At 42.9% G+C, this 16,189-nt stretch overlaps 1 protein-coding gene across 1 annotated transcript; it reads right to left on the bottom strand.

Annotated features, from left to right (window-relative positions):
* Positions 1-3,919: 3,919 nt before the first annotated feature.
* LOC133955050 (protein piccolo-like) lies at positions 3,920-6,135 on the bottom strand. Its single transcript, XM_062389699.1, has 3 exons — positions 5,310-6,135; positions 4,241-4,379; positions 3,920-4,025 (listed from the first exon to the last, which is right to left on the bottom strand). Exons 1-3 carry the CDS (start codon positions 6,100-6,102, stop codon positions 3,920-3,922), a joined length of 1,038 nt encoding a protein of 345 aa, XP_062245683.1. The 5' UTR covers positions 6,103-6,135.
* Positions 6,136-16,189: the final 10,054 nt, after the last annotated feature.

Genomic DNA, 16,189 nt, shown 5'->3' with positions numbered 1-16,189 from the left:
AGGTAATGATGTCACAGGGCCCTGCAAATCAAGAGGTTTCTCTGCTGGAGTGTTGTTATATGAGGCAATAGTTGCTGTGCATGTGACTATTGTGATGCTGTCAGTGACAACCGACAATGTGGTTGCAGGGGTGATGACTGAACAAAGATTGACTATCTCAGGCTGCACTGCTGTGATTTGTCGCCCACTAGAGTCACTTGAGAAAGACTGTCGACGTGACTCAGGTTGTGACAGGTCCATGCCTTGTTCCGTCATCCTTAGGCCGACCTTCATAGTGCGTAAATCGATAACATCACCAGGATATATTATCTTCCCATTCTGTTTTGGCAGGGATTGGACTTTAGACATGTCTGGCTGTATAGTGATTGCTACACTGGGTGGAGGGACCTGTGGAAGTCTTTCATGGACAACAGAGACAGTCGTCCTCTGGACCTCAGTCGTGACCACCTGAGTGACCAGGCTGGGGAGGCTTTCAGGGGGTTGACCTAAAGTTGAAATTGAAGACGAATACACGTGACTCATGCTTGAGACCAACTTTTCTGGTCCACGAATCTCTTGGCTCTCAATAGACTCTTGCTGAATTTTGGTTATGGTGACTGGGGTCCCAGACACACCCTGTGGAATGTCCTGTACATTGGGCAACGAGGTTCTCCTGCTGTATGCATCAGTGATTATCTCCAGAGGCTGATCATATTTCGATAAATAAGTTAACACTTGTGGATGTTGTTCTGTAGAAGGAATGGATTCTCTCCTGTAGGGAACCTGAACACCATAAACATCAATGGGAATATCTTTTTCAGCTGGCATGCTTAGTACCTGTGCCAATGTCAGTGGTTGCTGCATTGTTATGGATTCTCTTCTGGTGGCAGCAATGGCCTCAGTTGTAACCACCTGGGTGGGCATATCATATTCCACAGGATAGGGAAATATCTCACTTGATGTGTATAGTGGCTGCACCGTGGATGATATAGATGTCCTCCTTCTACTTGTGGTTTCCTCTGTTGTAATAAGTCCAACTGGCACAGTTGATGGTATTGAAGCTCTGCACACATCAACATTCTTTGTTATAATTTCTGTGGGTGTGTCACGTTCAAGCTGCATTGCAATGACCTCCAGTGGTGGCATTGAATGTGAAATGACTGAGGGTGTGATTGCTCCATAGTACTGTGGTATAACCAGGGGTACTTCTGGCTGGACTGCCATTTGTTGGACTTCCGTCATAAAAGGTGATTGTGTTAGTTCGGGGACTGTGGGAATCATCGTTCTATCAACTGTGGTTAATGGAATTAATTTAGTTACTTCAGGTGTCGGGATGACTTCAACTGTTACATGTTGAGTTTGTGTTACTGGATATGCTGTTGTTGGCATTCTAATAGCAGAATCCATTGTAATAACCTCAGTGAGTGATTCAAAATTTGTGGGAACAGTTACCACATCTGCTTCAAGCTGTGGTAGCTGCATATATAGCTGCTCTGTCACTATGGGTAGAAGGTGTAAAGGCTGAGCAATTTGTGGTACTGATGTGAGCTCAGCCATTGTGTGATTATTTGCTGGAAATGTTTGGTCTGTCAATGTTTCAACAACCGCAAGTTCATCTTCGGCAGGAATTTGCTGCCTCACTCCAGGTATCAATGATCTTATAAGGCCCTCAGTGACAATGACATCAACAGGCATATCCTGTGGCATTTCTATTTGAGTTTCAATTTGTGTATTAAGAAACGTTATGGGCAGTACAGCTGGTCTTTCTTGGAGAACCATTGTATCCAAAGGTAGCACAGGCTGCAGTGGTACAACAATAACCTCTTGCAGTGGCTGTGGTTGCACAGGTACAGTTTCTAGTGGGGCCTGTGGAACTGGAGTTTCATTTGAAATATGTCGAGGAGCTGTTGTGACCTGAGCAACAGATGGTATAGACTGTGCTCTTGCTGTACCTTGGAATGTTAGTGGATGAATAACAACCTTTGGCTCCGGAGGCATTGTGATGACTTCAAATGTTGTTTTAGGTGGTGGTGGTGGTTGGGTAATTGATTGTTGTTGTTGTTGTTGCACATAGGGTTTCTTAATTGGAAGAGGTACACTATATACCTGTATGGATGTGCCCTGATCTGATGACACTGTGATGACATCAGCCACAGATGGTTGTATTACTGAAGACACAGAGTCTTCCCTGGTTTGCTCTTTACCGTTCAAAACCTCGGAGATTGTGACCGCCTCCATTGACACTGTAAGTGATGTGGGTATTGGAGGTGGATGCCTTACAGTGGGGATGGTGGTCCTACTCACTGTAGCCTGTGCTGAGAATGCCTCAGTAGGTGTTTTCTGCTCTGAAGGTGTGGTTTGTACCCCTGACACTCTTGCAGCTGGAACAGACCCTCGTCTTATAGGTGCCTGGACTGTTATACTCTCTGTCGGTGAGCCAGGCTCAGATGGAAGTGTTATCACCACATAGGTTTGCAAACATTTGCCATGTCTAGGAGACAGAGGTGACTTGGGAGACGTTGCACCAAACTTAGAATCCACAGGTCGTGTTAGGCTAAGTGACAGAGCATTTGGAGGTTGTTTGGTCCTGGGCAGTGTTGCAGCTTTATGTGCCACAGGAGGAGGTGGTTTGACACTTTCTCCTGGCTTGTGGCTGAAAACCAATCCAGCTGGAATTGATATAGGCTTAGGTGGTATGGGCGGGGGAGGCTTGGCTGCTTGACCATGACCAATTGCTGTAATAGAAACATGTGGTCCTGGAGTTGTGCTTTGCCATACAATTGATACTGGAGTGGGAACTGGTGGCTTTGGATGAACAGTTGGCTTGGGTGATGTAGGAGGAGGTGTATCTGCTACATGTATTTCTACTGTGTCTACAGCTGTGGCTCCTACCACAGGTTTAGATGGAAGTAGTGGAGATGAACTTACTGGCACAGATGACAGATAAGTGGATGTTGAGGCTGTAACTGCACTGGGTACATCTGAAACATGGTCTGTGGCTATTTGAGTACTCTTAGGCAGAGAAGCAGTTGAAGTCATTGACCCTGTACTCGCTAAAGTTTGTGGGGTTCGTCCAAACAGAGATTTGTTTTCCCCACTGGGCACTATGAAGACTACATGCCCTTGCCTTGTTGGTGTCACTATATGAGGTACATCAACACTATCTGATTGTATATTTTCCATTCTGGGTTGTATATCCACAACTACAGACTGCATACGCTGGCCAGCTACTGAGGTTTCCATGGCTGTGGTAGTGGTCATAGCAGGTTTAACAAGCTGAACAGTCTTTACAAATGGCAGTTCTGTGTTAGGTTCCGGTAATGACACTGAGGTAGACCGAGGGGGTGGAGGTGGTGGGACCTTCTTTTTGACAATAGCAGTTGATGTCGGAGCAGATCCAGGCGACTGGGCTGGTTGAGAAAGAGCTGGGATGACCTTTGGGGTCATTGATGGTACAGCTGGTTGTACAGGGACTGAATGTACCACTTTGGCTTCGGCTTGAGCGGGGGTTTTTACAAGGGCTGAAACTGGTAGTGGAGTCCTTGGAGAGATTGGAGATGTAGTTGAAACTAGGTCAGGCATCTGGACAACGACTGGCCCAGGGCATGAGGCCAGATTGACTGAACCGGACACAACATGAGCTGAAGCTGGAGTAGAGAATGTCACAGGTGTGGATGTAACTAGGGCTGTTGGTCTCGCTGAGACACCAACAGGTGCTGGACTTAGTACTGAAGTCTGTATGACAGCTGGCGCCTCCATCGGCAACTGAGATGGAGATGAAACTAAGTCTGGCATTTGGACCACAACAGGTACAGGAGACATCTCCCCTTGGATTTGAGTCGGTAATACAGTTGTAGAAGGCTTAACTTGAACTGCTGCAGTTGTTTGAGCTTTGGATGGATCAGATACCACATCTGGTATTGTAACTATTGAGTCCCCACTAGACGGTACTGCTCCAATTGTGGCAGGCGATGGTGGCGAGAACTCTGCAGGTGATTGTGTGACAAATGCAGTCGGAGGGGTTGGCGTAGACAGTGGAGTTGAATCTGATGAAAGAGGCGTTTGAGCTTGGAATGGGGATGAAGAAGTAGCGTTTGAAATCAAACTAGAATCTGGAGTGGCTGGTGAAGTTGCAGTTGATGCTGGTGATACGGGGGACGGTGTACCGGTGAGTTCAGGGGCTGATATTGGAGTTGGAATAGGTTTTGGCTCTGGAATTTCACAGACCACACATATAGGCTCGACATCAGTGGTTTCAGACAAAGTTGGACTCATTGATGGATCTTCTTTAGTGTCAGAGTCATCACTGGGGGTAATGTCAGAGGAAATGCCGACACCATAATCTTCTGCAAGACTGTCATCCTCTTCCTCCCCAGATGAACACTGAGTAATCTTGAGGTCTGGTATAGGGAACAATGATTTCATGAGTGCAGGATCTTGAGGAACCATAGGCCTAGCAAAACCTATCGACACACTTGGAGTACTGGTAACAAAAGTCATGTCAGCGCGGTTAGGCTGTTCAGTGGGGCGGGGTGGAGCCGGCCGTTTCTTTTTCTTTGTTGTTAATTGATTGGAAGTTTCAGTGCCTGTAATAGGAATATCAATTTGCTCAGTGAGGAATGTTTCCTGTATAGGCATAGTTACCACACAGGTCTCAGCCACTGGTGGAGGCCCAGAGACTGAAGTCCCTGTAGGTGAACATTCCATGGCAGTCTGGGCCTGCTGAAACTCTTGCTCTATCATCATCAATTCTCTTTTTTTCTGCATCATCTCCTCATAAACCTCTTCTGGTGACCTAAGCTTTTTGTTAAATTCAAAGTCAGTATTCTGTGTGGTTTCTTCCTCTTGAGATTCACTCAACTTAATAGCAGGCTCCTCTACTAAGGATTCATAAAGATAGTCCTCAATTGCCATTCCTCCATAGAGTGGCTCAATATCAGGAGGACTCTCTCCTGGTATCGCTGTTGTCTTCTGAATAATTTCCTCATATGCTTCTTCAGCACTTTTCAATAATTTTGAAAAGCCCTCACTGTCTTCAAATGGATCAGTGGGAGTGTATGGTATCACTGTCGGGGAAGGCTTACGTCCTCGCTGTACAGCTTGTCGAGCCTCTGCTTCTGATTCTATGCTGGCATAGTACTCAGAGCTAGATGGTCTATTGGTTTCATCCATTATGGTGACCTGTCTGAGATCCTCTGAGGAGGAAACATATTCAGCCGGAGACAGTGGCTGACCATGTGCTCTGAGGTCATCTTTATCTTTCCCAAACTTCTCTTCTTCAGATGAGTCTTCAATAGTTGAGAGAAGCTGGGTTGGTTGCCTGTGCTTACCTTTTCGATGCCGTTTGTCCCCACTGACTTTCCTGTGACTGGGGCTGCTATCACTGTCCTCTTCAAGTGATGAGGCTGATGTAGGTGAAGATCCAGGAGTGAAGCTAGATACCTGAACACTAGATGATCCCTTTGACAGAGATTCTGTGATGCTCTCTACTTCTTCATCAGTGCTTTGTCTCTGTTTCATGACAGGAATGGCTTTCCTGAAAGTAGTGCTGGGCAGTGTTTCAGGAACAACTTGAGCAGTTGATGTGTCAGTTTTTGGGAGAGATATTTTCCTTGCCGAGTTCTCCTCATTGTCTATGCTGTCTTCTCTCAGCAGTGGTTTGGTTGTCACTGTAGTGTTATCAAGCTCTGATTCCTTGTCCACTCCCTCATTTGCCAAATAATTTCCTTTCTCATCGTCTGAAAGAGACATTTCCTCTTCATCAACCATTCCCATTATCTGCTTGCGGATGAACTCTTCATCATCATCAGAGGAATCAGGGCTTTCTGTTTTGATATCCTCACTGCTGGATGAAACATGTGTCACCTTTAGTCTCCTCCTTTGGACCGTTTTTGAGGGTGATGGTGTGAGGTCACTTTCACTGCTCTCATTCATTGCTTGGAAACTTAGACGCCTTCTTTCAGCTTTAACTTCTTCATTTACTTGCATGGATGGTTCTGTATTTTTATCATATTCCCTTGTGTCACTAGCCACCTGCTCATCATTTAATTCCTGTAATATTGGTAGAATCTGGGGTTGATCGTCATCATGCTCCTCTTCTTTAGATTTGGGCTTGGTAGCCATTGCAGGGAGAACCTGTCCAGTCGTTAGGGAAACGTTTCTTTCTGTCATTGGCTCATTTTTGGTCTCATCTTGGTCCTAGAAAAAGGAATACAATTTAAAATAAATACATTTTCTCGATTAAATAACTATACTTTATGAGACATACAGTAACAACAATTTTATGAAAGGCATTTTATTATGAGTAATTCGGAAACATTGTATAATGCAAGCAATGGAAAATGTAAGTTTCATTACATGGTGCAATTTAGTTTTCTCCAACAGCAGTCCTCCATAATGTGAAAATTATTTTATTTTCAAGAGGACACCGATATTTAGTCTTTATGCAGTCTGTATTAAATAATTGCTCTCCATATTATATATATATATATATATATATATATATATATATATATATATATATATATATATATACATATTATTGGATTATTTATCAATAATTGTTTTTATAAAGATGACCTATACTTACTTTAATAATGATGCCCTTTGTAGATACTGATGTCGTCTCCGGAGTTGAAGTGACAACAATCTTTTCAGCCATTTTCTTGATGTCTGCCTCTGTCAATGGTTCTGCCTCCAATACCAACTGTGTTTCTTGTGCTGTGTCATGTCCCACCTCAATTTGCTGAACAGATTTGGTTAGTTCTGTCTGTTTGACATCAACATCAGGCTTTACTTCCTTAATAATTGTCTCTGGAGCAGAGAAAGGGGTTGACTTTACTTCAGTAACTGGAACTCCAGGCAGAGCATCATCTGCAGCAAGAGGGGAGGTGGAAACGACTGTAGCCTCTGTCACTGGGGGTAAGGAAGCTGTAGGGATACCTGCATCAATTTTGACTTTTGGAATATCAGGTTCAGACTTTTCAGATATGGGAAGTTCCATCCTACTGAGCATCATTTTCACTTCATCTTTTTTAGTTTCCACGGACAGAGGTTTGACGAAATCTGCATTTGGCCCTTCAGCCTTTTCTGGTACATCTGTCTTTATCAGATTTGCCATAGTAGGTTCTGCTTTGAATAATACTGGAGGCTGTTTTTCTTCTGTAACAGGTGAACCTTTTACTGTGGTCTTGTGCTCGATTTGAATGAGAGCTGCTGGAGGTGTTGTTTCCATCTTGACTGAAGTAGGATCCATCTTTGGGCTCGGGACCGGTGCTGCCTTGAGGGGGGCAGGTTTGGCCTGTGATTCTGCGGCTGCAGGTGTAGGCTCTGCCTTCTTGACTGCAGATGTGGCCTGCGTCTCTGGCTTTGCAGATGCAGGTGAAGGCTGGGGCATTTTTCCTGAGTCTCCAAGTTGCCCCGACAAAGCCCTTTGAGTCTGGCAGTTCAGACACAGCCATTCCTTCTGCAATAATACAAACACATCATGTGATTAGGCAACACTCTTACCAAGATCAACATTAATCACCATACATAAAGTAGCAGTTTTTGACCTCTGTTATATTGCATACAAAATTAACTTTCAGTTATATTCGGTTGATGCTAAATCACCATTTTGGAAGTTTTATTATTAGATCTCATTTCAGAAAATGCCAAGAGGGTATTTCATGAAGAAAGAAAGTCATTAAATCAACCTAACTTATAGCATGCATTGACAAATTTAATTGGTTCTGCAAGAAAACTGAAGCACTGCATTGAGCTTGCAGGGCACACATCATGTTGCTACCTTTCACCATTATTTTAAGATAAATACCCATTCCTATGATGTTTGGTGGTCCAGCTCCCACTACAACTACAACCCTCTTATCTTTTGGTTTGAAAATTTTAGTTTATACCTTTTTATTGATTACCGGCATTTTCTCTAATGAACAATTTGTATATGCATGCTGGAGAAACATTACAGTAGAATTGTCCAGACACTAAGGGGTGTAAAATTTACTCAGTGGAATCTGCAATGACATAAAAGGAATGCATTTACACAACGCTTTTCAACATTCACAGGACAAAATGTCTGTCATTTACTGATTTAAAAAAACATTCATAAAAAATAAAAAATAATTTCATTTTATTTATCAACAAATTGGTGAAGGTTGTGACAATGAACCAACTCCCAGCTTAAATACAGGTCTATTACCTTAATATATACGCAATAAACTATCCTAGTCACGGAGCCCCCTTACAGCTGCATGGGTGAAAAAAACAAACAACAAGGCAGTTTCTCACTAGCAACTACGCCGCAGCTCCCTGGTCGAATTTCCCCTACACTATACAATACATACATCCATGCTCCCACAGGATACTGGTAATAGTAGTCCGCCAGCACAACTGGCTATATGTTAAGGCAAGACACCTCCCCCAACACAGCAACAGCGTCTGAAGCATCAGTCGGCTCGCCACTGGCAACCCTGCCCACCTGCCGCAGCAAATCCAGAGACTGGAATAAATGCAGCCAAACCTCACACACAACGCCAAAACGTCTACACTGCATGCAGTGTCTCAGCCCCCCTAGCAGGAAGACAAAGCCCAGGAAAAAGTCACCACAAAACACCATCAGGTACCTTTTTATCAGCCAATCACCGCCCGTGCACTCACTTTCTCATCCAGCGAGATCATCACAGCAGTCTTCACTACACATTGTCATAGCTGGACAAATTAAACAACCAAAGCAGCTACACAGGAAAATTATCATAAAAATAACATTTCAAATAAAGCTTGTGCTCCATCATATCAGCATGCTTACTGCTATTGCACTAGAACTTAAATGGAACTAGTAAGATATCCATAACAATCCTTACCTTGCAAAAGAGTTAATCACATTTTACAACCAATGCTACTACTTCCAAATTCAATCCCCTATGGACACATTTCTTATCACATCGAAGCTCCATTAAAGAACAGCTAAGGTGCAGAACCATAAGCTGTCAACAGATGAGGTGGTGTATCTGTAGCAGCCTTGCAAACCAAATCACAGCAATGCGCCTGCCTCTGCAGAGCCCAGCAGAGCAGGTCTGAAACACCGGGCAGAGGAGGAGAATGCAGTGCATACATATTCTGTTTGTGAGAAAACCTCGAGTTTGAATTGCTTTATCCATGAGATAAATTATCAGAACAAATTGTCATCATGGAATCAGAATGGCCCCAGATGCACACTTATGTGGATGCACTTTATAAACAAGAGGATGTCTCCCCCAACATACACATTATCTTAGAGATAAGCACTGGTTTAGTGACGTAAATAAATCATAGTTCACAGGGGCATGTGCTGAGTTGAGATTTAATAAGTGATGTAATCTGCCCTCTGTCAAACGCTGGTTTAGGCTGCTTTTACAATCCAGCTGTGCTGGACATTTCCTCTTGGTTCCCATTACCAAGCCCAAAATATCCCACTGCTGTCACATCTGTGATCATGATCCTAACCAGAAAGGCAAGGCTCCAAAGAATATTTAAATATACAACTAAAATTGTGTTGCATATATTTACTGATATGATCGAAAATATGTTTATTTTCTACACTGAGACTGTTGTATGCAGTAGAATGCTAGAAAACTATATATATATATACATATGTGTGTGTGTGTGTGTGTGTATGTGTGTGTCTGCTTGACTTATGAAATCTGATGGTCGCACTTTGACTGATAGTAAAATGCTTTTTTTAGTCAGTTTTGGTTCAGTCAGGAATATAATAATCCTGTTTGTGCCCCACAGTAGTAAACAAAGCCTCACCAGCATAGTGCATGGTGCTGATAAGTGTGTAAACCAATTAACCATTTAAACCTCCATTCCCTGTGATCTGATGCAAGCTCAGCCCCAAGCTCAGTTTTATAAGTTACACGGTTTTACAGTAAAGCTAAATCTCCAAGAGGGTCATTTATTTTTCTCTGTAAAAATGTAATAATGCCTCTGTTCATTACAGAATAGAATTCTGAAAGTAGTTTATATAATGGTGCAGATTATTCTGTCCCAGAATTCAGCTATTAACATTTGTCAAAGTTATTAATTCCCACACATCCTTCCACTTCTCGTCCTTAGCCATGCTTGCAGGATGTAATCCCGGCTAACAAGGGGCTCCTGTGCAGACAAATGATAACCCGCTAAATCAATTCATTGCCAAGGCCACAGACAAATGCTTATCATGTGTTATAATAGTAATCACATACTCCAGCTTTTTCTAATCATCTCACATGCCCAGCAAAGCGGCCTTATCAGAGGCATCTAAAATGAAGTGATGCTATCTTTATAACTATTAAAAGGAAAATAAATGAAATGTAAGAAAGATTGCCATATTGTAGGAAAGGGTGTTTAAAAAGATAGGCTTTCTCTGCATATACAAATCTGGCATTACCATAACGTTTGGACAAAATGAAAACAGCACACATTTAAGATTATATTCTTCACAGTGACTGATGTTTAAACCAACATAACTCCAGTAGCATGTTGTAACATGCGCCATAAACCTTACTTTCCAAAAAAGATTTTCAGTCATTGAAGATATCTGCACGCGGAAATTAACATATCAAATATTCATGTTTACTTTACTTTAAGTCATTAAACTGTGTGCTGCATTCCCCACTCTAATTCTGCTTTCCTCTGAGTGTTCGAGAGAATAAAGACTGATAGAGAACGATCATTCACAGATTGATGAGCCGTGCCAGTATACTCCTGAATGTTTTTACTGGTCTATTATACTCCCCCTCTCCTGCAATCTCATTATGGCCCTGCCCCTGCCCCTCACACCGCTCCAGTGGCTGGTAGAGCACAGGTCCTTGTCTCTGCAGGATAGCTGACCTCATTTCAACCCCAGATATGAACAGATGGACAGAGGCAAATGCAGTAGTATCCAAATGCATGTTGCATTTACACTGTTTTATATGCCAACACTCTATCAGATAACTCATTCAAAGTTTTCATTCTCAACTAAACTTTAGAAAGAAAAATCCCAGTCATCAAAAAGACCTAATCCCATCACAGTCTCTTTCAGCACTACCTCAAAGCCACACAGTCCCAGAGCCATGCATCAGAGCCACAGGGTTTGGAGAATGGCCATCAACCTTTTGTCTAATTAAATCTGTTTTATGACTAAAGAGCAGGAGTTCCAAGCAGAGAGCTGTGGGAGCGGCTGCTCCCCACGATTAGCCTGTGAGCTGGTTACTAGACCTTCACAATGACAGCAGTCAAGAAAACGATGCTCTTGACACACAGCCATTCTGCTTCTGCAAAGCTTCATGACAAAAAAAGCCAAGTTCACGTTGGTCTTTGTTCACAGAAAAATACATTATTTAATTCATGCATCATTTATGCATTTGTGCAGGAAAGGAACAAACGCAGGGCACAGATTTCATTAAAACTTTCTTGATGCCATATTTTTTATATCACTTCTATCGAAATTACACAAATGTGTGTATTAGCATTTGTATACCACATTTGTTACGCCTCACCATGCATTATGAATGACAGGTATGTAGTTCCAGAAGAGCCTTTCATTCCCTTCAAATAGATCAAACAAGTAATTTATCAAGTATTATTTGTGCAGAACTTTCTGTTTCTAATGCAACGCCAGTCTGCAGACTGAAGGGACTGAAGGGCTGAAGGGCTGACCTTTTGTCTGTGGCCTGCATCACAGTTTCTCAGCCCCTCTTCGTTGCTTTCTGCTGTTGATGCTGGAGCTAGTAAGTTTCTTATTGATTTTCTGGCATATGCTTTTGGCACAAGCTGTAGCTGGCTAATTTACTTGGCTTTCAGCAGCCCCCACAGTGCAGAACCCTTCATAAATCAAGCCCCCTGATAATAGAGAATGTTGACCTACTAATTTGTAATAAGCAGAGTGCTCGGCTCTAAAGACAAGGAAATACAGCCCCTGCTTTTTCCAGTCTGACAAATGGTGCATCAGCAAACTTTCATTCGATGGCAGGGTGCTATGGGCTAAGTCTGGGGAGGAAGAGACAGTGGAGGGTGTGGTATTAATGGAAAGCAGACAGAATATGGAAGACACGGGGAGGTACATAAACAAAGCTGAACCTCTTAAGGGAGGTCCTATTCCGTCTCCTCTGACTAACACGTAATGTATTAAATAGCTACGTGGATCATTTTCTCATTAAGAGGGAGATCATTGGAGCTTGGAGGATAAGTGTCGTAGCCTTCAAAATGTCATGACACATGAAAACATTCTATATCCCATCAAGAGGTAAGTACAGTAATGCAATAATATGTGCTCAGTAAGAACTGAATGGAAATACATAAAGACAGGGATAATTCCATTATTCAGCCTGGTTTGAGCATTTCAATATGTTTTAAACCGAGCATCAAGACCAACGCATATCATCAGTCTAACCACTGTTATCCCAGTAAACAAGGCTGTGAGGAGACGCAGCAGGCAGAGTGTGCTCGGTCTCAGAATGTGGCAGAAACTTGGACTATGGGCAGAGTAGGTCTCTGGTTCGTCTCTGTTTCGACTCCACAGAGAGACAACAAAAGACGAACCTGGATTGATCTGTCCAAAAATCCCAGAGTCTCCCTACCCTGTCTAGTGCCCCTGAGCAAGGCACCTTACTCCCCCAACACCTGCTCCCCGAGCACCGTACATGGTCGCTCACTGCTCTGTGTGTCCTGCACCAGATGGGTAAAAAGCAGAGATTAAATTTCCCTACCTGCATGAGTGTGCCTTTGCATGTCTGTGCATGTGTTCGGGATGAATAAATGGATCTTAATTAAATAGGTGGACTAAGGGGTGTCTTCCCTAATCATGGATCAACACATTGTAGTATCCTGATCTACAGCAGAAAAGAGATGGAAACATCAAGGCTGATTACAATGTTTGAAATGAGTCATGCTGCTAGTTTAAGGAGAGTTTCTGCTTTCGATTCAGACATAACGCATCTTGTTAAGCATCAGTCTCTTGTGGTAGCTTTGCAAATTATCTTCAGTAGTTTTTTCCTTTGATTGGTTTGCACAATGGATCCAATGGAGCTTACAACAGACTAATATTCTAGGGCAAAATATGAGGAAATATAAACACATGATTATTGCTTTGTCACAGAAAGACTAAGCAATAGGAAATGTATAAAAAAAATGGAGGCAACGTCATTCATACTGTCTCGGAGGTCACACACAAAGCATTAGCTGGCAAAGCACAAAACACGTGTGCCCTAGTTATCAGACAACAGTCACTCCCAGGCTTTTGAAGGCATCAGCTGAAGCGCAGCAGGCAAAAGGAAAAATGGATAGAATTGCTGCAAGCAGTCACTTTGCCTAGAGTGGTCTCCTCTTCTTCAAACCTTACAGGTGCTTTTAATATTTTGAAAGGAGTCATTTCTGCCATTAATGCATTCAAGGTAGAGCACTGGCAGCCACGGAAAATGTATGTTGTAGGGCAGCAATAAGCACAGTGGCTCACCCTATCCAGTTGCGTTAAGGCCGAGCTATTTCTGTTTGCTTCAGTTATTATGAGAAATGAATCCATGTTGTACACACAGCAGCAATCATCCATGTTGGTCCCTTCCCCCATCTAACATCCACCCTCGGGCTCATCGCCTGTGTGTTGTCCACGAAAAGAGGAAAAAGGTGAGAAGTGTCAATTCCATAAGTGTGACCGGGAAACTGGCATAAATAAAGAAATGGGGGGGGGGGGGGGGGTAGTACTCACATTCCCTTTCTAGCAGTCAACTGAGATGCAAAAACTTTATCATATGAGCAACTGTCAGGCACAGATACTTAGTCTTTCCCAGAATGCAAGACACGCATCTGTTGTGTCTTCTACTGATTAACAAAATATCTTGCTCTAGTATTAGGAAAGCATCAAATATAATGTTATTTAAAGACTTCAAGTGAAATGACTGACACTGTTGTTTGAAATGGTACATGCTCCAATTCCAATTGCATTTTACTAACAGCTCAGTTTTTGAAATAATTCTCTACTGATCTAAGATAAAGAAAAACTATTAATATGACCCTAATGCAAATGTGAGCTGTTTGGGCAAAAGGCTGATGGACGTATCAGTGCACCATTAATACAGGATCTTAAATGACACACAGCTATTTCACCAATGACTCACGTATGTTACTCAAACAGCAAGTACACATGTGCTTTACTAACACCCACATAATATGTAGGGGAAATTGTTGAAGTACATGAAGCTGCACTGTTAGTTTGCAGATGGTTCGGAAAGCAATGTCTGCTGCTCTAATGTTCTCCGACGTGTTGTGTTGGACATAATCCATTTCCCTCCACTGTATTGGCATATCAAAGGGCTTTGCCATCTAAGACCTCTCACGGGGACTAGAGATTCCCTGGTTCCCTGGCCTGCCACGGCGGCAGATCCCATTCCACTAATGCCGTTGCACAACGCTCAATCACTTTAATACATTTTCAGTGCTGCTGGTCAGCTGGAGCACCCCTCTAATGAGCTGTTATGTAACAATTCTGGCCACTTGAGTGTATAGATAGGCACAACAGTCAGCCACCATGTAGCCTGCATTGTATTATGTTTATTTTTATTTTATTTTAAATCCCTCAATGTAGGCCAATAATTAAAATACATTCCCATAACTAAAAACATACTAAACACTGTTTAAAGTCAAGGTCAAAGAAAATCAATCGAGGTCTCCTATTCTGCGACACCATCATCTCGCATTCAACAACAAACATAATACATATTCTTTTATCAAGAAGATCAAATCAACAATGGAACAACATTTTGCCTATTGTGAGCTCAGTTTCCACATCCTTTACACTGCAAAGGCATATTCCAAAGTATTAAAAAGACGAGCAAAAAAGTCAAAGAACAAAAAAAAAAAAAAAATGAAGCCTGAATACTCCAGCTGAAAAGATGCAGCTAGAATAATGATATTGCTCTTGATCTTGACCCGTTAAATGATCTTTTCCTCTAATGATAGAAACAAAATCTCTCAACGTTTCATATCAAAGTGCTGCAGTGTGTTCCCTACATTGTAAACCTGAATATATTTGCTATATGATGTATAGTACAATGTAAATACTGTTATCCTAATTCGCTGGATGAAGTTGAACCACAAGCAGGACAGAGAGTATATGAAACTGAGAGTTGCTCTTACCGCTGCTGTATGAGGCATGGGGTTAAATCCACAGAGGTTGCACACCGAGTTCTTGCATTCGGTGCAGGTGTTGTAATTTGGGGTGTTGTTGGATCCTATGTTGAGTTCAATCTTACAGAGTGGACAGGTAGACGGTTCTTTCTTAGGAGCAACTTGGGCCACTTCCGTAGACTTTACAGGCGTTGGTGGAGCTCTTTCTACTTTAGGCTGTGCAGCAGGAGGCTTGGTCTGCTGAGGTGGCTCGGATTTCTGTGCAGCAGGTGGCTTGATCTCCTTTGCAGGGGGCATCTTCGGAGAAACTGGAGGTGTAGCCTTAGGAGAGACAGGGGCTATAGTGGACATCTTACGTGGAGTAGGTGGTGTGGTTTTAGGTTCCTCCTGACCAGCTGAGATTATCAGTGTAGATGCAGAGCTGAAGATAGAGGAGCCAAAGCCAAACATCTTCCCAGTGACCGACTCAGCAGACTTTGCAGCAGCAGGTTGTGTCTTAGGACCGCCAAAGCCAAAGAAACCTCCTGACTCCTGTTTAGCAGGCGGGGCTGGTGGTGCTGCGGATTTCACAGGAGGCTTCACAGACTTCGATGGCTGTTGTGGTGGTTTCACAACTTCTGGCTTTGCAGAAGCTGCCTTTGCTTCTGGTTTTGTAATTTGAGAAAGCTGTACTTGAGGGGCTTTTTCAACATTCGGCTGTTGAACAGCTAAATCCTTGCCCTGTCCTTGTTCAGTACCTGAAACCACCTGTGTTTTTTGTATAGCACCTTGCTGTGGTGCGGTTGCTTGGACTGCAGTTTGCATGGGGGGCTCAGCTTTCGAGGCTTCTTTCTTGTGTGGAGTTGCTTGAGTGACCTCTTTTTTGACTGCTGTAGATTCCATGGATTTCTCCTTCTGGTCTAATGGCACAGTCTTCTGTTCAGACAAGGGGGGAGTAGAAACCTTGCTTGGGGAGGGCTGTGGTTTAGCTACAGGAGGTACAGTGGGCTCAGATATTCTTAGGGCCCGCTGCACCTGGCAGTTCAGACAAAGCCATTCCTTTACCTAAAAAGAAATGTATAGAAAACTGATGAAAAACATGTGACCACACACA

Source organism: Platichthys flesus, chromosome 6 (genome assembly GCF_949316205.1).
Source record: "Platichthys flesus chromosome 6, fPlaFle2.1, whole genome shotgun sequence".
Classification (NCBI taxonomy): Eukaryota; Metazoa; Chordata; class Actinopteri; order Pleuronectiformes; family Pleuronectidae; genus Platichthys; species Platichthys flesus.
Note: the sequence above shows the minus strand (reverse complement) of the source record. Positions and strands in the feature narration are given on the sequence as shown.